At 47.2% G+C, this 24887-nt stretch overlaps 1 protein-coding gene across 1 annotated transcript in view; it reads right to left on the bottom strand.

The window, feature by feature from the left end:
- RRP12 (ribosomal RNA processing 12 homolog) overlaps positions 1-15695 on the bottom strand; it is a 210120-nt gene extending 194425 nt beyond the window's left edge. The window contains exons 1-2 of the mRNA XM_063962348.1: positions 15470-15695; positions 10405-10628 (exon numbers count right to left, since the gene is read on the bottom strand). Coding sequence (XP_063818418.1) covers positions 10405-10628; positions 15470-15608 — 363 coding nt within the window. The 5' untranslated portion in view covers positions 15609-15695. The remainder of the gene's footprint in view (positions 1-10404; positions 10629-15469) is intronic.
- Positions 15696-24887: the final 9192 nt, after the last annotated feature.

Below are 24887 nucleotides of genomic sequence, written 5' to 3'. Positions count from 1 at the left end.
AAGTGCTGATAAAGGTGGAGCGATAGTGGTTCAGGACCTGTCTGATTACATTGCTGAGTGTAATAGGCAATTATCAGATGTTGACATCTATGAAAAATTGACACGGGATCCTACCAATGATTTCAAAATAGAGTTGGACAAGGTGTTATCTAGGGCGGTCACTAATTCTTGGATATCCAATGAATTGTTTACTGCATTAAAAACAACACATCCTGTGGTGCCCCTATTTTACACCTTGCCCAAGCTCCACAAGAATAGTCAGACACCCCCTGGCAGACCAATTATTTCTGCCAGGGGTTCTTTATTTCAAACAATTTCAGTTTATTTGGATGCATTATTAAATCCATGCATCCAGCATACTGTTTCGTATCTTAAAGATACTAACGACTTATTGACACGGTTGAATGCTTTAGGTTCACTTCCACCAGGTACAATATTTTGCAGTGCAGATGTTGTTGGGCTATATACCTGTATTCCCCACGATTTGGGGATAACAGCGGTAGCGGCACTAATTGAGAATAATCCCCATTATGTTGGTCCACCTATGGAATTGTTTTTAGAATTATTATCTCTAGTGTTGACCAGAAACTACTTTTTTTTCAACGGTGATTTCTATTTGCAGCGCCTTGGCTGTGCGATGGGGTCCAATGTGGCCCCATCGTACGCCAATGCGTTTATGAGCTGGATTGAGAAACCCCTTCTTTTGGACAACCCCTTCAGTCATCAGGTCATCATGTACGTCAGGTACATAGATGACTTGTTGATTGTGTGGGGTGGTTCTCAGGAATGTTTACGTGATCTTTTGGACAGGCATAACACATCTTCTAGTGTTGTGAAATTTACTTATGATTTGAGTACAACTAATGTTAACTTTCTAGACGTCACCATTTCATGTAGTGATGGCCAAATTTGTACATCCCTATATGTTAAGGAGACGGATCGTAATACTGTCCTTAAAGCTGATAGTTTCCACCCTCCTTCATTGAAATATGGACTGCCATATTCCCAGATGCTTAGAGCACGGCGGATCACAAGTGATCCCTCCAAGATTGACCATGCTCTGGATGGCATGGTGTCTAAATTTAAACAGAGGGGTTATGATAATGAACTACTATTGGCTACTAAACAGAGGGTTATACAAATCCCCAGGGAGGTTTCTCTTAAAGGTAAAGCTTCGGTAGATGTTGACCAGCAAAGGATACCTTGGGTCAATAGGTATACAGAAGCTAGTTTCAAAACCAACAAGGAAATCAAGAAAATCTGGCCTATTGTAAACACTGATAAGGACCTTCAGAGTCTCTATAATACTCGTATTATGCCAGCATATTCCAGGGGAAAAAATTTGAAAGATCTTTTAGTTAAGGTTGATGTGACGGAATTAATGAAAGTAAAATCTGTTCCACATTTCCTGTCACGTAAACCTGGATGCTTCAGGTGCACAGGATGTGTTACCTGTCGCTCTATGCTGGTGGGAGATTTTATTTGCCACCCTAGATCAGGTAAAAAATAATAAGAATTTACTTACCGATAATTCTATTTCTCGGAGTCCGTAGTGGATGCTGGGGTTCCTGAAAGGACCATGGGGAATAGCGGCTCCGCAGGAGACAGGGCACAAAAAGTAAAGCTTTCCGATCAGGTGGTGTGCACTGGCTCCTCCCCCTATGACCCTCCTCCAAGCCTCAGTTAGGTACTGTGCCCGGACGAGCGTACACAATAAGGGAGGAATTTTGAATCCCGGGTAAGACTCATACCAGCCACACCAATCACACCGTACAACTTGTGATCAAACCCAGTTAACAGTATGATAACAGAGGAGCCTCTGAAAGATGGCTTCCTAAACAATAACCCGAATTAGTTAACAATAACTATGTACAATTATTGCAGATAATCCGCACTTGGGATGGGCGCCCAGCATCCACTACGGACTCCGAGAAATAGAATTATCGGTAAGTAAATTCTTATTTTCTCTATCGTCCTAGTGGATGCTGGGGTTCCTGAAAGGACCATGGGGATTATACCAAAGCTCCCAAACGGGCGGGAGAGTGCGGATGACTCTGTAGCACCGAATGAGAGAACTCCAGGTCCTCCTTAGCCAGAGTATCAAATTTGTAAAATTTTACAAACGTGTTCTCCCCTGACCACGTAGCTGCTCGGCAAAGTTGTAATGCCGAGACCCCTCGGGCAGCCGCCCAAGATGAGCCCACCTTCCTTGTGGAGTGGGCCTTTACAGATTTAGGCTGTGGCAGGCCTGCCACAGAATGTGCAAGTTGGATTGTGCTACAGATCCAACGAGCAATCGTCTGCTTAGACGCAGGAGCACCCATCTTGTTGGGTGCATACAATATAAACAACGAGTCAGATTTTCTGACTCCAGCTGTCCTTGCAATATATATTTTTAATGCTCTGACAACGTCCAGTAACTTGGAGTCCTCCAAGTCACTTGTAGCCGCAGGCACTACAATAGGCTGGTTCAGATGAAATGCTGACACCACCTTAGGGAGAAAATGCGGACGAGTCCGCAGTTCTGCCCTGTCCGAATGGAAAATCAGATATGGGCTTTTGTAAGATAAAGCTGCCAGTTCTGACACTCTCCTGGCCGAAGCCAGGGCTAGTAACATGGTCACTTTCCATGTGAGATATTTTAAATCCACCTTTTTTAGTGGTTCAAACCAATGAGATTTTAGAAATTCCAAAACCACATTGAGATCCCACGGTGCCACTGGAGGCACCACAGGAGGCTGTATATGCAGCACTCCCTTAACAAAAGTCTGGACTTCAGGAACTGAAGCCAATTCTTTTTGAAAGAAAATCGACAGGGCCGAAATTTGAACCTTAATAGATCCCAATTTGAGACCCATAGACAATCCTGATTGCAGGAAATGTAGGAATCGACCCAGTTGAAATTCCTCCGTCGGAGCACTCCGATCCTCGCACCACGCAACATATCTTCGCCAAATGCGGTGATAGTGTTGCACGGTTACTTCCTTCCTTGCTTTAATCAAAGTAGGAATGACTTCTTCCGGCATGCCTTTTTCCTTTAGGATCCGGCGTTCAACCGCCATGCCGTCAAACGCAGCCGCGGTAAGTCTTGAAACAGACAGGGACCCTGCTGAAGCAAGTCCCTCCTTAGAGGTAGAGGCCACGGATCTTCCGTGATCATCTCTTGAAGTTCCGGGTACCAAGTCCTTCTTGGCCAATCCGGAACCACTAGTATCGTTCTTACGCCTCTTTGCCGTATAATTCTCAATACTTTTGGTATGAGAGGCAGAGGAGGAAACACATACACCGACTGGTACACCCAAGGCGTTACCAGCGCGTCCACAGCTATTGCCTGCGGATCTCTTGACCTGGCGCAATACCTGTCCAGTTTTTTGTTGAGGCGAGACGCCATCATGTCCACCATTGGTCTTTCCCAACGGGTTACCAGCATGTGGAAGACTTCCGGATGAAGTCCCCACTCTCCCGGGTGAAGGTCGTGTCTGCTGAGGAAGTCTGCTTCCCAGTTGTCCACTCCCGGGATGAACACTGCTGACAGTGCTATCACATGATTCTCTGCCCAGCGAAGAATCCTTGCAGCTTCTGCCATTGCACTCCTGCTTCTTGTGCCGCCCTGTCTGTTTACATGGGCGACTGCCGTGATGTTGTCCGACTGGATCAACACCGGTTTTCCTTGAAGCAGAGGTTCTGCCTGGCTTAGAGCATTGTAGATTGCTCTTAGTTCCAGAATGTTTATGTGAAGAGACGTTTCCAGGCTCGTCCACACTCCCTGGAAGTTTCTTCCTTGTGTGACTGCTCCCCAGCCTCTCAGGCTGGCGTCCGTGGTCACCAGGATCCAATCCTGTATGCCGAATCTGCGGCCCTCCAATAGATGAGCACTCTGCAACCACCACAGAAGAGATACCCTTGTCCTTGGAGACAGGGTTATCCGCTGGTGCATCTGAAGATGCGACCCTGACCATTTGTCCAACAGATCCCTCTGGAAAATTCGTGCATGGAATCTGCCGAATGGAATTGCTTCGTAAGAAGCCACCATTTTTCCCAGGACTCTTGTGCATTGATGTACAGACACCTTTCCTGGTTTTAGGAGGTTCCTGACAAGCTCGGATAACTCCTTGGCTTTTTCCTCCGGGAGAAAAACCTTTTTCTGAACCGTGTCCAGAATCATCCCTAGGAACAGCAGACGAGTTGTCGGCATTAACTGGGATTTTGGAATATTCAGAATCCAGCCGTGCTGTTTTAGCACTTCTTGAGACAGTGCTAATCCCCTCTCTAGCTGTTCTCTGGACCTTGCCCTTATTAGGAGATCGTCCAAGTATGGGATAATTAATACGCCTTTTCTTCGAAGAAGAATCATCATCTCGGCCATTACCTTTGTAAAGACCCGAGGTGCCGTGGACAATCCGAACGGCAGCGTCTGAAACTGATAGTGACAGTTTTGTACAACGAACCTGAGGTACCCCTGGTGTGAGGGGTAAATTGGAACGTGGAGGTACGCATCCTTGATGTCCAAGGACACCATAAAGTCCCCTTCTTCCAGGTTCGCTATCACTGCTCTGAGTGACTCCATTTTGAACTTGAACTTCTTTATGTACAGGTTCAAGGACTTCAGATTTAGAATAGGTCTTACCGAGCCGTCCGGCTTCGGTACCACAAATAGAGTGGAATAATACCCCTTTCCCTGTTGTAGAAGAGGTACCTTGACTATCACCTGCTGAGAGTACAGCTTGTGAATGGCTTCCAAAACCGTCTCCCTTTCTGAGGGGGACGTTGGTAAAGCAGACTTCAGGAAACGGCGAGGCGGATCTGTCTCTAGTTCCAACCTGTACCCCTGAGATATTATCTGCAGGATCCAGGGATCTACCTGCGAGTGAGCCCACTGCGCGCTGAAATTCTTGAGACGACCGCCCACCGCCCCCGAGTCCGCTTGAGAAGCCCCAGCGTCATGCTGAGGCTTTTGTAGAAGCGGGGGAGGGCTTCTGTTCCTGGGAAGGAGCTGCCTGTTGGTGTCTCTTCCCCCTTCCTCTGCCTCGTGGCAGATATGAATATCCCTTTGCTCTCTTGTTTTTAAAGGAACGAAAGGGCTGCGGTTGAAAAGTCGGTGTCTTTTTCTGTTGGGGAGTAGCTTGAGGTAAAAAGGTGGATTTCCCGGCTGTAGCCGTGGCCACCAAATCTGATAGACCGACTCCAAATAACTCCTCCCCTTTATACGGCAAAACTTCCATATGCCGTTTTGAGTCCGCATCGCCTGACCACTGTCGCGTCCATAAACTTCTTCTGGCCGAAATGGACATAGCACTTACCCGTGATGCCAGTGTGCAGATATCCCTCTGTGCATCACGCATATAAAGAAATGCATCCTTTATTTGCTCTAAAGACAGTAAAACATTGTCCCTATCCAGGGTATCAATATTTTCAATCAGGGACTCTGACCAAGCTACTCCAGCACTGCACATCCAGGCTGTCGCTATAGCTGGTCGTAGTATAACACCTGTATGTGTGTATATACTTTTTTGGATATTTTCCATCCTCCTATCTGCTGGATCTTTAAGTGCGGCCGTCTCAGGAGAGGGTAACGCCACTTGTTTAGATAAGCGTGTGAGCGCCTTGTCCACCCTAGGAGGTGTTTCCCAGCGCGCCCTAACCTCTGACGGGAAAGGGTATAAAGCTAATAAGTTCTTTGAAATTAGCATCTTTTTATCGGGGGCAACCCACGCTTCATCACATACATCATTTAGTTCTTCTGATTCAGGAAAAACTATAGGTAGTTTTTTCACACCCCACATAATACCCTGTTTAGTGGTACCTGTAGTATCAGCTAAATGTAACGCCTCCTTCATTGCCAAAATCATATAACGTGTGGCCCTACTGGAAAATACGGTTGATTCGTCACCGTCGCCACTGGAATCAGTGCCTGTGTCTGGGTCTGTGTCGACCGACTGAGGCAAAGGGCGTTTTACAGCCCCTGACGGTGTTTGAGGCGCCTGGACAGGCACTAACTGATTGTCCGGCCGTCTCATGTCGTCAAACGACTGCTTTAGCGTGTTGACACTATCCCGTAATTCCATAAATAAAGGCATCCATTCTGGTGTCGACCCCCTAGGAGGTGACATCCCCATATTTGGCAATTGCTCCGCCTCCACACCAATATCGTCCTCATACATGTCAACACACACGTACCGACACACAGCAGACACACAGGGAATGCTCTTAACGAAGACAGGACCCCACTAGCCCTTTGGGGAGACAGAGGGAGAGTTTGCCAGCACACACCAAAAGCGCTATATATGACAGGGATAGCCTTATAATAAGTGCTCCCTGTATAGCTGCTTTTATAATATAATTTTTGCCACTATTTTGCCCCCCCTCTCTTGTTTTACCCTGTTTCTGTAGTGCAGTGCAGGGGAGAGACCTGGGAGCCGTCCTGACCAGCGGAGCTGTGTAAGGAAAATGGCGCTGTGTGCTGAGGAGATAGGCCCCGCCCCTTTTCCGGCGGGCTCGTCTCCCGCTCTTTAGTGTATTCTGGCAGGGGTTAAATATCTCCATATAGCCCCCGGAGGCTATATGTGAGGTATTTTTTAGCCAAATAGGTTTTCATTTGCCTCCCAGGGCGCTCCCCTCCCAGCGCCCTGCACCCTCAGTGACTGCCGTGTGAAGTGTGCTGAGAGGAAAATGGCGCACAGCTGCAGTGCTGTGCGCTACCTTTAGAAGACTGAGGAGTCTTCTGCCGCCGATTCTGGACCTCTTCATGTTTCAGCATCTGCAAGGGGGCCGGCGGCGAGGCTCCGGTGACCATCCAGGCTGTACCTGTGATCGTCCCTCTGGAGCTGATGTCCAGTAGCCAAGAAGCCAATCCATCCTGCACGCAGGTGAGTTCACTTCTTCTCCCCTAAGTCCCTCGTTGCAGTGATCCTGTTGCCAGCAGGACTCACTGTAAAATAAAAAACCTAAGCTAAACTTTCTCTAAGCAGCTCTTTAGGAGAGCCACCTAGATTGCACCCTTCTCGGCCGGGCACAAAAATCTAACTGAGGCTTGGAGGAGGGTCATAGGGGGAGGAGCCAGTGCACACCACCTGATCGGAAAGCTTTACTTTTTGTGCCCTGTCTCCTGCGGAGCCGCTATTCCCCATGGTCCTTTCAGGAACCCCAGCATCCACTAGGACGATAGAGAAATTCTATTAATTTTCCGCTCACATGTACTTCACGGTACGTTGTGTATGTTCTGTCTTGCCCATGTGGTCTTCACTATGTGGGCAAGACAGAATGTCAATTTAAAGAAAGAATGGCAAATCACAGATCTGCAATTAGAGCCGCTCTGGAGTCAGGTTCTAGTGATCAACCTATGGCTCGTCATTGTGCCCAACGGTCGCATAATATTGCTAGCATTAGAAGCAAGATAATAGATCATGTGCCACCATCTATTCGTGGTGGTAATAGAGGTAGAAGACTACTCCAGCTAGAAAGTCAGTGGATTTTTAGGTTGGACACATTGTCCCCGAAAGGGCTGAATGAACAGCATGGACTACATAGTTTTTTGTAGTTCTAGCTGGGCGTTATTAGGACGTTACAATCAATGGCTAGTTAACTGTTGGCACTTGGAATATGCTGTTCGCTTTCATTGAAAATATAAGTAAATATTTACATTATACTATAACTGGTTTCTATTACAATGAAATTATCTTTGGGATGGTTCTGGACATATAACGATGCCAGTATGTGTTTTATGATGTGTTGGGTCTTAATTTGTCTATAGTGTCCCACTGTTCGTTTTTTAGATTTTATGTATTTTTTGTATCTTTGTATTTTTGTATTTCTATTTTTCACCTGTATTGTTAATATCTGCTCATGCGCTTGGGTTGCATCATAATATCTATGTTTCGTTTTGATCGTAGATGAGATGCCTCACGTGCATGAAGCTGTTTTTGTTTTGTTGCCTTGGTAACCTGAGTATGTGGACTTGTCCCTCCCTGCGGGCGCCTTCCGATGACGTCGCCCGCTACACGGAAGCCGCGGCACAGTGTGTGAGAGCAGCGGTCAGCGTGGCGTTCTGATCGGAGGGCAGGAGCGCAGGTGAGGTGAGTCAACTTAATTGTATATGTGGGAAGTCTCTGTGAGGGTATATAATGTTTGTTAGTACTGTATTGTACATCCCTGACGACGGGCGGACGCCCGAAACAATTGTAGGATGTCTCTTCAATAAAGAAAGTTGTTTGAACAGTCTCCAGAGTGCCGCCCATTCTCCTATCTACAATTGGAATTCGTTCCTAGGGAAGGCACCGGAGCAGATGTCACGTAAGCAAGGGGAGTGCCAGCTGCTTGGATGGTATATATCAGGTAAACTCGGCACTCCTGCTGTCACAGTAAAAGCATCTTGCCCGGTGCCCTCCTTCTGTGTGTAATACAAATGCGGGTTGCAGGCGGCACTCACGGTCTTATGTCAAACAAATGACCCGGACACTCCGGAGTGTCCGGGTCATTTGTTTGACATAAGACCGTGAGTGCCGCCTGCAACCCGCATTTGTGTATAATATATATATATATATATATATATATATATATATATATATATATATATATATATATATATATATATATATATATATATATATATATATATATATATATATATATACACACATATATATATATATATATATATATATACATATATACACATATATATATATGTATTATGATATTATTTTTTTTATACCTTAGGGCCCCCCTGTCTTTTGTTCCCCAGGCCCCCCAAAGCCTTAATCCAGCTCTGGCTCTCTGTTGGGGCAGGCGTGTGTGGAGGGAGGGGGGAGCATGCTCAGCGACAGCCATAGCAGCTCCCTCCGTCCTCACAGTGACTGCCGCTAGTGTGCTCCTGCCTCCCAGACCCTGGTGCCTGGTATGTATAACATATACAGTGTGTATAGTATACTGTATATGAAGTTTGCGTGTTTGTATGTATTTGTAGGCATGTACTTATGTAAGTATGTGTGTTTGATTGTGTGCTGGTGTATGTATGAATTTGTGAATATATATATATATATATATATATATATATATATATATATAGTTAGTATATACCTGTGTATATATACATATATATGCATATAAATAAATAAATATACACACACACGAAAACCCCCCTGACTACATCCTGCGTTTGCCCCTGGAACCTATATATTTGCAACTTCTCAGAAGGTCGCTGCTACTATTTTGCAAGTGTCAGCTGTCTTAACTTCAGTTTAAATACAATGTTACAAGTTAGAAATATCTCAGATGCCACTACTTTATACAGCCTGTCTGTTTTTCTATGGTTACAATGGCAACACTCAAGGGTCTGTCCCCAAAACTTTTAAATCAGAGATTACAAATAATTGTTGACCCAAGTTTTGTTATATACACATCATTACTTGGAAAAGATATTCGTTCCATAGTTCTAAGCCCTGCACAGCTTGTCCGTATAGTAAAGGAATTATTTGGATGATTCTACAATCCCTGTATTTCGCAGCAGGGTTGAATAATGACATCAGTTAACAAAATATATTGCCATACTATCCAAGTCTGAGGGGCAAATTTACTAAAGGTTCAAAAATGAAAAGTTATGATGTTGCAACTAATCAGATTCTGTCTAATTTTCTAGGATGATATAGAGAAATGACACACAGAATCTGATTGGTTGCTAAGGGCAACATCGCCACTTTTCATTTTTAGAACCTTAGCCTGAACACTTTTAATTTACCAATAAAAGATAGTAAAAATCACAGACACCGTGAGAACGCAATTAAGGCTCATTGCCTTATTTTTTTTCTAGAAGACGACGTCTCTTAAGAAAGCGTTAGGAGCAAGCACAGGAAAACTTTGCTCAATGCACTAAGGGGGTCATTCAGACCTGGCAATGGATGCGACCACAATGTGATTGACAGCGGATGGAGTTTGCGAGGCGGCGTTGGGGGGGGTCAGCGTGAACGGGGAAGGGCTGGGACCGTTTTCTGGGGGCTGCGTAACGTCACAGGCAGCCGCTCCGTTCGAAAAAAGCCAACCTTCGTTCCGATGCATCTGCAATCTAATTGCGGACACATCGGGGGGCTTCCTTACACCTGCTGGGCGGCCTTCAGCGTGTGAGGAGATGGACGCGGATCTTGCCGTGTATGCAGCGATCTACGTCAATCTCTGAATAAAGCCCTAAATCAGCAGTGAATTAGAGGATGTAGAACACGGACTCAATTTTAATTTGTACTCAAACTAGGTTATGACAGCTTGATTTTCATCTATATAATACAGCAATAAAATATTTGTGCTGCTACATGTAACACATTATAATCGAGTAAGCAGGATAACAACTTGATCCAAACTAAAATAGAAATAAATAAATCACAACATGAAGTTCTTAAAACAGACAAAGCCCGGTACCTCCTTGTGGGCAGCGGAGTTGGATTCCCAGTATCTCTGCACTTTGCCAAACGTGAGATTAGTGCAGTCAGACAGTCCGCTTAGGAAGGTTCCGCCAGACTTCTGTGTCGTGGCCATTTCCACCTCTTCTTCCATGTTGTCATCAGGCTTCTTATGCACGGACAGCGACCCCGACTGAAGGTCATTGTGGAGCTTTAGCGCATCTACCGTCAAGTCACTTTTACCTGCAACACGTGAGAAAAATCTAAACGTTAGTTTCTAAAAAGGACAGAGTAAAAAAAAAAAAAAAAAAAACAGTACAAAGGCTCTTAACTAATCGTGACCACCACAAGTGGGATTATAAAAATATAGAGGGAGTATGGGTTATCCAGAAGCTGTGCTTTCAACAAAAGGACGAAAGCTTCAAATGTATGTAAATACTGGTGAATAAAATTATATACAGTACTGTGCAAAAGTTTTAGGCAGGTGTGGACAAAATGCTTTATAGAATAGTGTTAGTTTATTTTTTATCAATTAAGTTCACTTCTTCTCCCCTAAGTCCCTCGTTGCAGTGATCCTGTTGCCAGCAGGACTCACTGTAAAATAAAAAACCTAAGCTAAACTTTTCTAAGCAGCTCTTTAGGAGAGCCACCTAGATTGCACCCTTCTCGGCCGGGCACAAAAATCTAACTGGCTTGGAGGAGGGTCATAGGGGGAGGAGCCAGTGCACACCACCTGATCGGAAAGCTTTACTTTTGTGCCCTGTCTCCTGCGGAGCCGCTATTCCCCATGGTCCTTTCAGGAACCCCAGCATCCACTAGGACGATAGAGAAATCTAAATCAAATCAATATTTGGGGTGACCACACTTTGCCTTCAAAACAGCATCAATTCTTCTAGGTACACTTGCACACAGTTTTTGAAGAAACTCAGCAGGTAGCTTGTTCCAAACATCTTAAAGAACTAACTACAGATCTTCTGTGGATGTGGGCTTGCTCAAATTCTTCTGTCTCTGCATGTAATCCCAGACAGACTTGATGATGTGGAGATGATGGCTATGTGGGAGCCATATAATCACTTCCAGGACTCCTTGTTCTTCTTTATGCTGAAGATAGTTCTTAATGACATTGGCTGTATGTTTCAGGTCGTTGTACATCTGCAGAATTAATTTGGCTCCCTGATGGTACTGCATGTGACCAAATACCCAACTCCAATTACTGAATTGCAGCCCCAAACTTGCAAGGAACCTCCACCATGCTTCACTGTTACCTGCAGACACTCATTATTGTACCGCTCTCCATCCCCTCGGCAAACAAACTGCCTACTGTTACAGCCAAATACTTCACATTTTGACTCCTCAGCCCAGAGCACCTGCTGACATTTTTCTGCACCCCAGTTCCTATGTTTTTGTGCATAGTTGAGTCCCATGGCCTTGCTTCCATGTCGAAAGTATGGCTTTTTGACCACAATTCTTGCATGAAGGTCACTTCTGGACAGACTTCTCCAAACAGTAGATGGGTGTACCTGGTCCCACTGGTTTCTGCCAGTTCTGAGCTGATGGCACTGCTGGATGTCTTTTGAGTTTGAAGGGAAGTAAGCATGTGGTGTGTTTCATCTGATGCACTAAGTTTCCTTGGCCGACCACTGCGTCTACGGTCCTCAGCGTTGCCTGTTTCTTTGTGCTTCTTTAAAAGACCTTGAACAGCACATCTTGGAACCCCAGCCTGCTTTGAAATGTTTGCCTGAGATAGACCTTGGCGATGCAGTGTAACTACCGTGTGTCTTATTGCTGTGCCCAGTCTTCCATGGTGTATGACCTGTGACAACCTCACCTTTGTAGCAGAGTTTGGCTGTTCCTCACCCAGTTTTAAGCCTCCTACACAGCTGTTTCTATTACTGTTAATGACTGTTTCAACCTATAAATTAAAATGATCATTATCACCTGTTTGGTATGATTGGTTAATCATGCACCCGACTATGGCCCTCATTCCGAGTTGTTCGCTCGCAAGCTGCTTTTAGCAGCTTTGCACACGCTAAGCCGCCGCCTACTGGGGGTGAATCTTAGCTTCTCAAAATTGCGAACGAAAGATTTGCAATATTGCGAAAAGACATCTCTGTGCAGTTTCTGAGTAGCTCGAGACTTACTCTTCCAGTGCGATCAGTTCAGTGCTTGTCGTTCCTGGTTTGACGTCACAAACACACCCAGCGTTCGCCCAGACACTCCCCCGTTTCTCCAGCCACTCCCGCGTTTTTCCCAGAAACGGTAGCGTTTTTTCACACACACCCATAAAACGGCCTGTTTCCGCCCAGAAACACCCACTTCCTGTCAATCACATTACGATCACCAGAAGAAAAAACCTCGTAATGCCGTGAGTAAAATTCCTAACTGCATAGCAAATTTACTTGGCGCAGTCGCACTGCGGACATTGCGCATGCGCATTAGCGACTAATCGCTCCGTTGCGAGAAAAAAATAACGAGCGAACAACTCGGAATGACCCCCTATAATCCTACAAAATCAATGACTTTGTGCAAGTGTACCTAATAAAATCCATGCTGTTTTTAGGGCAAAGGCTGGTCATAGCAATATTGATTTGATTTAGATTTCTCTTCTGTTCATTCACTTTGCATTTTGTTAATTGATAAAAATAAACTATTAACACTTCTATTTTTGAAAGCATTCTTAAGCCCCATACATAGTAGACGAGAAAGTAAAAGATCTCGCTCAGATGGGACGATCTGAGCGAGATCTTTTACAATCTCGTCAAGTGTATACACTCAATGTCATTAACGACGCACGCTCCTGCGCCTCATTAACGACCCCCTCCCTCGTTTGAACATGTACAGACGTGATAGGTCCTCGTTAACGACAGTCATGCTGCAGATGCAGCATGAGCGTCGTTCCCTTCCCCGGTGGCATCGGCAAGTGTGTATGCACTTACCTATGCCAACACCCCGCCGCCGCCACCAATATCGGCGTCGGCGGGGGTCGTCTAGTGTGTATGGGCCTTTACTTTGCAGAATTTTTGTCCATACCTGCCTAAAACTTTTGCACAGTATTGTACATTCAAACTGGATAAATGAAAGCACATTTAGTATATTGTATAAATTCAGAATGATGAATACTGAATTGTAGAGTCCCTGCAGTTGCTCCAATCTGACTGCATCATGTAACTCAATACTGAAAAGGTTTTGCTAAATTGGCTTCTCTTTCCCTTACTGTATTTAATGTTTTTCGATCACAGTTTTATGCAGTGAAATGTTGCCTTTAATGAATAACTTTTAGATTTTCCATTCCTGCTTCCGATTTCTATTACCAAGACAAGCAGCCAACAAAATAAACAATCCCTACTCCAGACACTGGGTGGGGCTTGTTTTTGAGCACATGGGAAGGGGCTGCCTGTTTTTGGGCACCTGGGGGGGCAGGTGATCTCAAAGTTTGATGAGTTTGCGCCTGCTGGGTGTGTGAAAGCGTCTCTACTTGTGTAGCCCCAACAACCCATATCCAACTATCAACCTGACAAACTGCCAGATGCTCTAGACCAGTGGTTCTCAAACTCGGTCCTCAGGACCCCACACGGTTCATGTTTTCCAGGTCACCCAGCAGCTGTACTGTGTATCACCAACTGTCACATTTTGAAAATATACAGGTGACCTGCAAAACATGTACCGTGCGGGCTCCTCAGGACTGAGTTTGAGAACCTGTGCTCTAGACATTCCTGGATGCACCAAATATAAGCAGCCTACAATCACACCTACCAGCTATTTCCCTGCATGCAGCAGCATAATCCAGGGGCTCGCTCTTACCAACGCACGTATGTGACCCAAGATAACCTGCACTTACCCTGCCCATTGTCCATGTACTACCCACACTGCTCCTGCTGGTGCCCACCACTGCCATACCTGGCATCAGTCATTATCACTGCCCATGTACCACTCAGCACTATATGACCCAAGACCAACCATATTCATCCCTGCTGGTGCCCACCACCCTCCTCTGCTACGCATGGCATCAGTCATTACCACTGTCCATGTACCACTCAGCACTATATGACCCAAGACCAGCCATATTCATCCCTGCTGGTGCCCACCACCCTCCACTGCCATACCTGGCATCAGTCATTACCACTGCCCATGTACCACTCAGCACTATATGACCCAAGACCAGCCATATTCATCCCTGCTGGTGCCCACCACCCACCTCTGCAAGACCTAGCATCAGTCACTATCACTGCCCATGTACAATAGCCCTGCTGGTGCCCACCACTCACCACTGCTACACCTGGCATCAGTCACTATCACTGCCCATGTACAATGCCCTGCTGGTGCCCACCACTCACCACTGCTACACCTGGCATCAGTCACTATCACTGCCCATGTACAATGCCCTGCTGGTGCCCACCACTCACCACTGCTACACCTGGTATCAGTCACTATCACTGCCCATGTACAATGCCCTGTTGGTGCCCACCACTCACCACTGCTACACCTGGCATCAGTCACTATCACTGCCCATGCACAATAGCCCTGCTGGTGCACACCACCCACCTCTGCTGCACCTGGCATCAGTCATCACTGCCCATGTAAAATACCCACCTCTACTACACCTGGCATCAGTCACTATCACTGCCCATGTACAAATGTCCTGCTGGTGCCCAACACCCTCCTCTGCTACACCTGGCATCAGTCATCATCACTGCCCATGTACAATTCATTATCACTGCCCATGTACAATGCCCCTGCTGGTGCCCACCACTGCTACACCTGGCATCAGTCATTATCACAGCCCATGTACAATAGCCCTGCTGGTGCCCACCACCCACCCCTGCTACACCTGGCATCAGTCATCACTGCCCATGCACAATACCCAGCTCTACTACACCTGGCATCAGTCATTATCACTGCCCATGTCCCAGGTACAATGCCCCTGCCCACCACCCACCTCTGCTACACCTGGCATCTATCACTGCCCCCTAATACAGTGGTGTGACCACAAGCCGTGTGCCCCCATAGCACGAGCGCCCAGTGTACCAGTAAGGGGTCACTACACAGCAATAACCACCAGCTGGTGACCCGTCACTGGCTCTCACCAGATGGGCGGCTGAAGAAGCGGCTGCGCGCTGCCTCCCGGTGCCGCCGGGCCTCGGGGTTACACTCGCTACTCTTCCCCTTCTTCCATCGCTTCACTTTGCCGGAAACACCGGAGCGCAGCTTCCCCGTCTTTCCCATGATTACAGCGGCTGCGGCGACACGCTGTATCCACGTGTGGCCTTCAGTGCACCCACTTCCGTGCCCGAAAGGAAACTAGACGCTACCCCGTGCCCAGCCGGCTGATCCCCGCTCTATGGTGTGACAAAGTGTGTGTGCGGGACTGCACTGCCCTCTGCCGGTCTGAACGGTACTGTAGGGGGAGAGTCCGCCTGTCCCCTAACTCAGCATGTAACTGTCCCACAGGCTGATACGCTACACACTGCCCTCTGCTGGTAAGATTGATACTGCAGGGGGCAGTCGGCCTGTCCCTGACTTTTGGGCCCTACACACTGGCCGGTACCAGTGAAAGATATGAACGATCTCGTTCATTAATGAACGAGATACCGTTCATATCTTTCAGTGTGTAGGCACCAGCGATGAACGATGCGCGTTCCCGTGCTCGTTCATCGCTGGTTCCGGCTTGTTTAAACATGCAGGCCAATATGGACAATCTCGTCCATATTAGCATGCAGTGCTATGGGGCCGGGTGACGGGGGAGTAACCCGTCACATCCACCCCGCCGCCGGGTCACCCGTCTGCCGTATCGGCTGTCGGGCAGCTCGGCGGCGGGGCGCTAGGTGTGTAGGGCCCCTTTGTGTTGCAGCCGATTTAAGACGAGATCAATCTCTGCTGACATCGGCCTTTTGAGATTGCAACTTTTTGGGGAAAAAACACAGTAATTTGCTAAACTACTGTACCGTGTTTTTTCAATTAGAGTTGACAGATGTCGATGTCCTTCATATTGTCGGGCAGTGTTTTACGGGGGAAATTAGTAAAACATTGCCAGACATAACTCAGTGAAGCCCGGCCGGATCTGGGCTCCAACACTGAAGGGGGCACCTTCTTCTCCATTGCCTCTGGTGCACTTTCATCACTGTGCTTCCTTCCCTTCCCCTGTCCAGGAGTGGCAGTGGTGGCTGCAGGGTGGGGATCAACTGGTGAGAAGAGGGGAATGACGAGAGTAAGGTGCAGATCCATAACAAAATGATAGGGGGGGCACTATGACAGGGGAAGGTGTGGTTATTTACAAGAAGCAAAGGCCCGCACACTCCTTGAAAAGTGGTCGTGGCCCTAAAACAAGGGGTGCGGTCTCAAAGAGAATGCTATATCATATGACTGGGAGAGAGTGATGCCTTGGGGAGACAAAGGGTGACAGGAGAGAGAGGGTGATGGGGAGATAATGACACAGGGTAGAGGCAGAGGGTGAGGCAGTGGGTGATGGGGAGAGATAGTGGGAGATGGAGAAGGTACTGCAGGGGGTAATCCGCCTATCCCTGACTCACTATATATGTTTCACACAGGCTGCTACAGTGCACACTGCCCTCTGGTGGTCTGAGAGGTACTGCAGGGGGTAATCCGCCTATCCCTGACTCACTATATATGTTTCACACAGGCTGCTACAGTGCACACTGCCCTCTGGTGGTCTGAGAGGTACTGCAGGGGGGAATCCGCCTATCTCTGACTCACTCTATATGTGTCACACAGGTTGCTACAGTACACACTGCCCTCTGGTGCTCTGGTGCAGAAGTCTGCTTAGTTCAATCCGCTTAGCTCACTATCAGATGGTGCTACATTCCCCCCTTAGGGGGCTATTCAGAGGTGGATGCACTTGAAACAAGCGATTTTCGGTCAACTACGGCCGCAATGCGAAGGTGCAGACTTTCACTATGTGATCGCATCCCGGAAAGGTGATTGGCAGGCGGCGGACTGTTGGGGTCGCGTTTCGGCATTGGAGGGGGGTAGCACGGAAATGTAGGCGTGTCATGGCTGTTTCCTGTGACCAGAAACATGGCGGCGGGCACCATGCTGCGTAGGCAGGGGTCAACCTCTATTTAAGGTTTTTGCTATGCGATAGGAAATAGAATTGCGATAGCATCGCGGAATGGCGCCACACATGCTGGTTGGCCTTGTCCTGTGCTGGTCGGCCCCCAGCATGCAAGTTTAGTGGTCGTAGATTTTGTTAAAATATGCAACCACTCTAACAACCCCCTTAATCCCATGCATACCAGCATTTTTGTTAATATATACTTATAATATATAAGCAAATACACATAAAATATACATTGTGATGGTAATGTTAGTAAGGCTATAAATCCAAATATATTATACTTACTTACTTTACTGAATGTTTCCTTTCTGTGGGAGAACCCAGGAGAGAAGATGCCGCTTACGTCATTAGGCCCTGTCCCAGTCAGGGCAAAATACAAAAAATCGTGGATCAGCGAGGATGGAGTGGGGCCACAAATGGTGCGGTTTGTGTAATTTTAGCCCCATCCACTCCCTACAGACCTACGATTCCCAGTATTATCTCCCCATCCTGGCCCACTTCACCATTAGCCTTTATACTAGCATTACTAGTGCAAGCATAATAGTCATTCTTTTTACATGTAACACTCCATTCTGTGATGTGCAGTGTGAGGGTGTATGAGGATAGGATAATGCAGGTGCTCTCTCACCATAGCTCTTCTGGTGTATTTCCTGGACATAAATACCAGGGGGAGATTTGGCAAACCTCCTGCCAACTACTAATACACAATATAGTATAATGTACACTGGAGACAATGTGTGGCGCAACATGTATGGGGAAACTACAATGGGGCATAATGTGAACTGGGGCAGTACAATGTGGCATAATGTGAACTGGGGCAGACCAATGTGGCATAATGTGAACTGGGGGCACTATAATGTGGCATAATGTGAACTGGGGGCACTACAGTGTGGCATAATGTGAACTGTGGGCACTACAGTGTAGCATAATGTGAACTGGGGGCACTACAATGTGGCATAATGTGAACTGAGGGTAATACAGTGTGTCATAATGTGAACTGGGGGCACTACAGTGTGGCATAATGTGAACTGGGGGCAGTACAATGTGGCATAATGTGAACAGGGGGCAGTACAATGTGTCATAATGTGAACTGGGGCACAACAATGTGGCATAATGTGAACTGGGGCACAACAGTGGCATAATGTGATCTGGGGGCACTACAATGTGGCATAATGTGAACTGTGGGCATAACAATGTGGTATAATGTGAACTGGGGGCACTACAATGTGGCATGTGAACTGGGGGCACAACAATGTGGCATAATGTGAACTGGGGGCACAACAATGAGGCATAATGTGAACTGGGGGCAGTACAATGTGGCATAATGTGAACTTGGGGCAGTTCAGCGTGGCATAATGTGAACTGGGAGCAGTACAGTGTGGCATAATGTGAACTGAGGCAGTACACTGTGGCATAATGTGAACTGGGGCAGTACAATGGGGCATAATGTGAACTGGAGGCAATATGTGGCATAACGTGAATGGGGGTACTACAATGTGCCATAACGTGAACTGGAAGCAGTACAATGTGGCATATTATGAACTGGGGACAATACAATGTGGTATAATATGAACTGGGGGCACTGTGTGGCATAATGTAAAGTAGGGCACAAATATAGCGCATAATGAATAGAGCATTACCATGGGGCAGAACTTTAAATAGAGCACTACTATGGGGCATAAAATGAACAACCGCTAGCAGAGATAGGTGGCTCTCTAGAACTATTGGGGTTGGGAACTCTTTAAAACATTGCTATATGGCCCACAAAGTTCTAGTTACACTCCTGCCACCAACACTGTACAATGCCATGATTGTGTGTTCTTCTTACAATGCACTTTTCCCTATACTGAAGTCACCGCCAATATAAGGACTCGGGTTGAAGGTCTGATAAAGGTGTGCTCTATGTTCGCCATGGAAGATAGCATACATATGAAAAAAAACATAACGTTTTGATGGGCCTTCAAGTACATGAGTATGTTTATCGACACAATGTTTAGAAGTAAATTTTTAATGACAGATATGTCTATCTTTGCAGGTCCATCCCACGTAAAGCTCCACAGCAGGATTCTGAACGGACAGAGGAAGAAGAGGGTATTTTGCTGAAGGAGAGAGCCCTTGTATAGGAGACAGTACCCGAGGCAGCTACCAGGTCACATCCCAACAATAACAACCACCCAAGCAGCCATCTGTGTCCTCCTTATATGGGACACTTGGTGATCTCTGGAATCTCCAAGTTCACTTTATGGAGACTGACAGACATCAGCTGGACAACATCAGCAGCCACGTGTGGAAGACGCCCCTCTGCAGCTCAGTGACACTAATGACCAGCGGTACCCGAGCATGATGCAGCATTCTACAGCCGCATCTGCTTAGCAACACATCTCAGCCCGCATCTGCAGCCACAGCACCACCAGACAGAGGGGCTGATTCTGACACAGCCGGATCTCTGTGTACCAATGTGCTTGCACAGACGTGAATGGACGCATTACTGAGTATCTTCACCCTATTTACACCTAGCATGGGGCTGGTGCAAGTGCAGATAGTAATGACAAATGGTTGCATAAGGTAGTAAATCTGGCGTTTGTAGCTGCCTGCATCTATAGACACTTTGGTTGCGGCTCCTATATTTGGCTTGTAGGGTGACCTGACCTGCACTTTGCAACCAGCACATCTGCTGAAGAGTCACACTGAGCGTCCTTAGAACGTGCTTGGAACCGAGCCTCGGGGAACCCAGCAGTGGCCGAGTCCTTCATAAGGCTACATACGCGCAGCAGGACCTTCCCAGGGCGCATTATTGCCCTGTGCAGCACTCGCTGTATTAACTAACTATAATAAACAGTGGAGTTTTAGTTTTAGCTATTTTCATGATAATTATTTTGAGCACTAGAGTAGGACCTGCAGTATAGTGGGGTCCCTTGTCAGGGGCTGCAGGCTTAAATGCCTTGCTCAATATATGAACTAAAACTCCACTGTTTATTATTGTTAGTTAATATAGTGAGTGCAGAGTGATCTCTCTCTCTCTCTCTCTCTCTCTCTCTCTCTCTCTCTCTCTCTCTCTCTATATATATATATATATATATAAGGGCCGTTTGTGCCCTAAACATTGGAATGTCAAACATTTGTTTGACTTAATACATCGATTTTGAAACTATTCAATTATTGTCGGAATTCACGAATTGTCGGAAAAAATAAGATTTTAAACCTACCGGTAAATCTTTTTCTCCTAGTCCGTAGAGGATGCTGGGGACTCCGTAAGGACCATGGGGTATAGACGGGCTCCGCAGGAGATATGGGCACTCTAAAGAACTTTTAGTATGGGTGTGCACTGGCTCCTCCCTCTATGCCCCTCCTCCAGACCTCATTAGAGAAACTGTGCCCAGAGGAGATGGACAATATGAGAAAAGGATTTTGTAAATCTAAGGGCAAGATTCATACCAGCCCACACCAATCATACCATATAACGTAGAATATACGCAACCAGTTAACAGTATGAACGAAAAAACAGTATCAGTCAAAGACCGATTCCAACTGTAACATAACCCTTATGTAAGCAACAACTATATACAAGTCTTGCAGATTTAGTCCGCACTGGGACGGGCGCCCAGCATCCTCTACGGACTAGGAGAAAAAGATTTACCGGTAGGTTTAAAATCTTATTTTTATCTTACGTCCTAGAGGATGCAGGGGACTCCGTAAGGACCATGGGGTGTATACCAAAGCTCCAAACCGGACGGAAGAGTGCAGATGACTCTGCAGCACCGATTGAGCAAACGCGAGGTCCTCATCAGCCAGGGTATCAAACTTGTAGAATTTTGCAAAAGTGTTTGAACCCGACCAAGTAGCCGCTCGGCAAAACTGTAATGCCGAGACGCCTCGGGCAGCCGCCCAAGAAGAGCCCACCTTCCTAGTGGAATGGGCCTTTACCGAATTCGGTACCGGCAATCCAGCCGTAGAATGAGCCTGCTGAATCGTGAAACAGATCCAGCGAGCAATAGTCTGTTTAGAAGCAGGCGCGCCAATCTTGTTGGCTGCATACAGGACAAACAGAGCCTCTGTTTTCCTAACCCTAGCCGTCCTGGCTACGTAAATTTTTAAGGCCCTGACCACATCCAGGGACTTGGAGTCCTCCAAGTCACCCGTAGCCACAGGCACCACAATAGGTTGGTTCATATGAAAAGAAGAGACCACCTTAGGCAGAAATTGAGGACGAGTCCTCAACTCTGCTATATCCACATGAAAAATCAAGTAGGGGCTCTTGTGAGACAAGGCCGCCAACTCTGACACCCGCCGTGCAGATGCCAAGGCTAATAACATAACCACCTTCCAGGTGAGAAATTTTAATTCCACCGTTTGAAAAGGTTCAAACCAGTGTGATTTAAGGAACTGTAACACCACGTTAAGGTCCCATGGTGCCACTGGTGGCACAAAAGGAGGCTGGATGTGCAGCACTCCCTTCACGAAAGTTTGGACTTCTGGGAGAGAAGCCAATTCCTTTGAAAAAATATAGATAGGGCCGAAATCTGTACCTTAATGGAGCCTAATTTTAGGCCCATATCCACTCCCGTCTGTAGGAAGTGGAGAAAACGGCCCAGATGGAAATCTTCCGTAGGAGCATTCTTGGTTTCACACCAAGATACATACTTCCTCCAGATACGGTGATAATGCTTCGCCGTTACTTCTTTCCTAGCCTTTATCAGAGTAGGGATAACTTCCTCCGGAATACCCCTCTCTGCTAGGATTCGGTGGTCAACCGCCATGCCGTCAAACGCAACCGCGGTAAGTCTTGGACCATGCAAGGCCCCTGCTGTAACAGGTCTTCCCTGAGAGGAAGAGGCCACGGATCTTCTGTGAGCATTTCCTGAAGATCCGAATACCAGGCCCATCGAGGCCAATCTGGAACCACGAGTATTGTTTGTACTCTGTTTCGTCTTATGATTCTCAACACTTTTGAGATGAGAGGTAGAGGAGGGAACACATAGACAGACTGAAACAACCATGGTGTCACTAGGGCGTCTACCGCTACTGCCTGAGGGTCCCTTGACCTGGCACTATACCTCCAAAGCTTTTTGTTGAGGCGTGACGCCATCATGTCTATTTGAGGAAGTCCCCAAAGACTTGCTATTTCTGCAAAGACCTCTTGATGAAGTCCCCACTCTCCTGGATGGAGATCGTGTCTGCTGAGGAAGTCTGCTTTCCAGTTGTCCACTCCCGGTATGAAGACTGCTGACAGAACACTTACGTGATTTTCTGCCCAGCGCAGAATTCTGGTGGCTTCCGCCATTGCCACTCTGCTCCTTGTCCCGCCTTGGCGGTTTACATGAGCCACTGCTGTGACGTTGTCTGATTGAATCAGAACCGGTAGGTCGCGAAGAAGATACTCCGCTTGTCGTAGGCCGTTGTATATGGCCCTCAATTCCAGTACGTTGATGTGTAGACAAGCCTCCTGGCTTGACCATATCCCCTGAAAATGTCTTCCTTTTGTGACTGCTCCCCATCCTCGGAGGCTCGCGTCCGTGGTCACCAGAACCCAGTCTTGAATGCCGAACCTGCGACCCTAGAAGGTGAGCACTCTGCAGCCACCACAGGAGAAACACCCTGACCCTGGGGGACAGGCTTATCTTTTGATGAAGGTGTAGATGGGATCCCGACCATTTGTCGAGAAGGTCCCACTGAAACATCCTCGCATGGAACCTGCCGAAGGGGATGGCCTCGTAGGCTGCCACCATTTTTCCCATAACTCGAGTGCATTGATGAACAGACACTCTTTTTGGTTTTAGCAGGTCCCTGACCATGTTCTGGATGTCCTGGGCTTTTTCTCTTGGTAGAAAAACCCTCTTCTGTTCCGTGTCCAGAATCATGCCTAGGAATGATAGTCCAGTCGTTGGAAGCAACTGAGACTTTGGCAGATTGAGAATCCAACTGTGTTGATGTAACACTCTCAGGGAGAGTGACACGCTTTTCAGCAATTGATCCCTTGATCTCGCCTTTATCAGGAGATCGTCCAAGTACGGGATAATTGTGACACCCTGCTTGCGCAGGAGCACCATCATTTCCGCCATTACCTTGGTGAAAATCCTCGGGGCCGTGGAAAGCCCAAACAGCAACGTCTGAAACTGGTAATGACAGTCCTGTACCGCGAAACGCAGGTATTCTTGATGAAGAGGAAATATGGGGACATGAAGGTAGGCATCCTTCACGTCCAGCGACACCATAAAATCCCCTGCTTCCAGACTGGATATCACAGTCCAGAGTGATTCCATCTTGAATTTTAACTTTTTCAAGTATAGGTTTAGGGATTTTAGATTCAAAATTGGTCTGACCGAACCATCCAGCTTCGGGACCACAAACAGTGTTGAATAGTACCCTTTTCCCTGTTGGCCTAGGGGAACCTTGACAATCACTTGCTGTTGACACATCTTTTGAATTGCATCTAATATCATTTCCCTCTCCGGGAAAGAGGTTGGCAAGGCCGACTTGAGAAATCGGCGAGGGGGCACCTCTTCGAACTCCAGTTTGTAACCTTGGGATACAATTTCCAACGCCCAAGGATCCACGCCTGATAGGACCCAGACCTGGCTGAAGAGTCGAAGACGTGCCCCCACCGGTGCGGACTCCCTCCGTGGAGCCCCAGCGTCATGCGGTGGATTTAGCAGAAGCCGGGGAGGACATCTGCTCCTGGGAACTAGCCGAAGCAGGTGTTCTCTTACCTCTACCCTTACCTCTGGTGAGGAAAGAGGAGCCCCGACCTCTTCTGGACTTATGCGACCGAAAGGACTGCATCTGATATTGTGGGGTTTTCTTTTGCTGTGGGGGAACAAAATGCAAAAATGTAGATTTACCCGCAGTAGCTGTGGAAACCAGGTCCGCGAGACCATCCCCAAACAAAACTTCACCCTTGTAAGGTAAAACCACCATATGCTTTTTTGAGTCGGCATCATCCGACCATTGGCGGGTCCACAGAGCTCGTCTTGCCGAAACTGCCATGGCATTGGCTCTGGAACCAAGCAGCCCCACGTCTCTTTGAGCGTTTCTCATATACAAGACTGCGTCCTTAATGTGACCTAAAGTCAGGACAATGGTATCCTTGTCCAGGGTATCCATGTCAGCCAACAAGATATCTGTCCATGCTGCAACAGCGCTACAGACCCATGCCGATGCTATTGCCGGTCTGAGTAAAGCCCCCGTATGTGCATAAATAGACTTTAAGGTAGTCTCCTGTCTACGATCCGCAGGATCCTTAAGGGCCGCGGTGTCTGGAGACGGTAGCGCCACCTTCTTGGACAGACGCGTTAATGCCTTGTCCACCCTGGGCGAGGATTCCCAACGTACCTTGTCCTTTGCTGGGAAAGGATACGCCATAAGGATCCTCTTGGGAATCTGCAGTTTTTGTCTGGAGTTTCCCAAGCTTTTTAAAATAATTCGTTCAGTTC

This window comes from Pseudophryne corroboree, chromosome 3 (assembly GCF_028390025.1).
Source record: "Pseudophryne corroboree isolate aPseCor3 chromosome 3, aPseCor3.hap2, whole genome shotgun sequence".
NCBI classification, from domain to species: Eukaryota; Metazoa; Chordata; class Amphibia; order Anura; family Myobatrachidae; genus Pseudophryne; species Pseudophryne corroboree.
The sequence above is the reverse complement of the archived record's forward strand: the minus strand, read 5'-3'. Positions and strand labels throughout refer to the sequence as shown.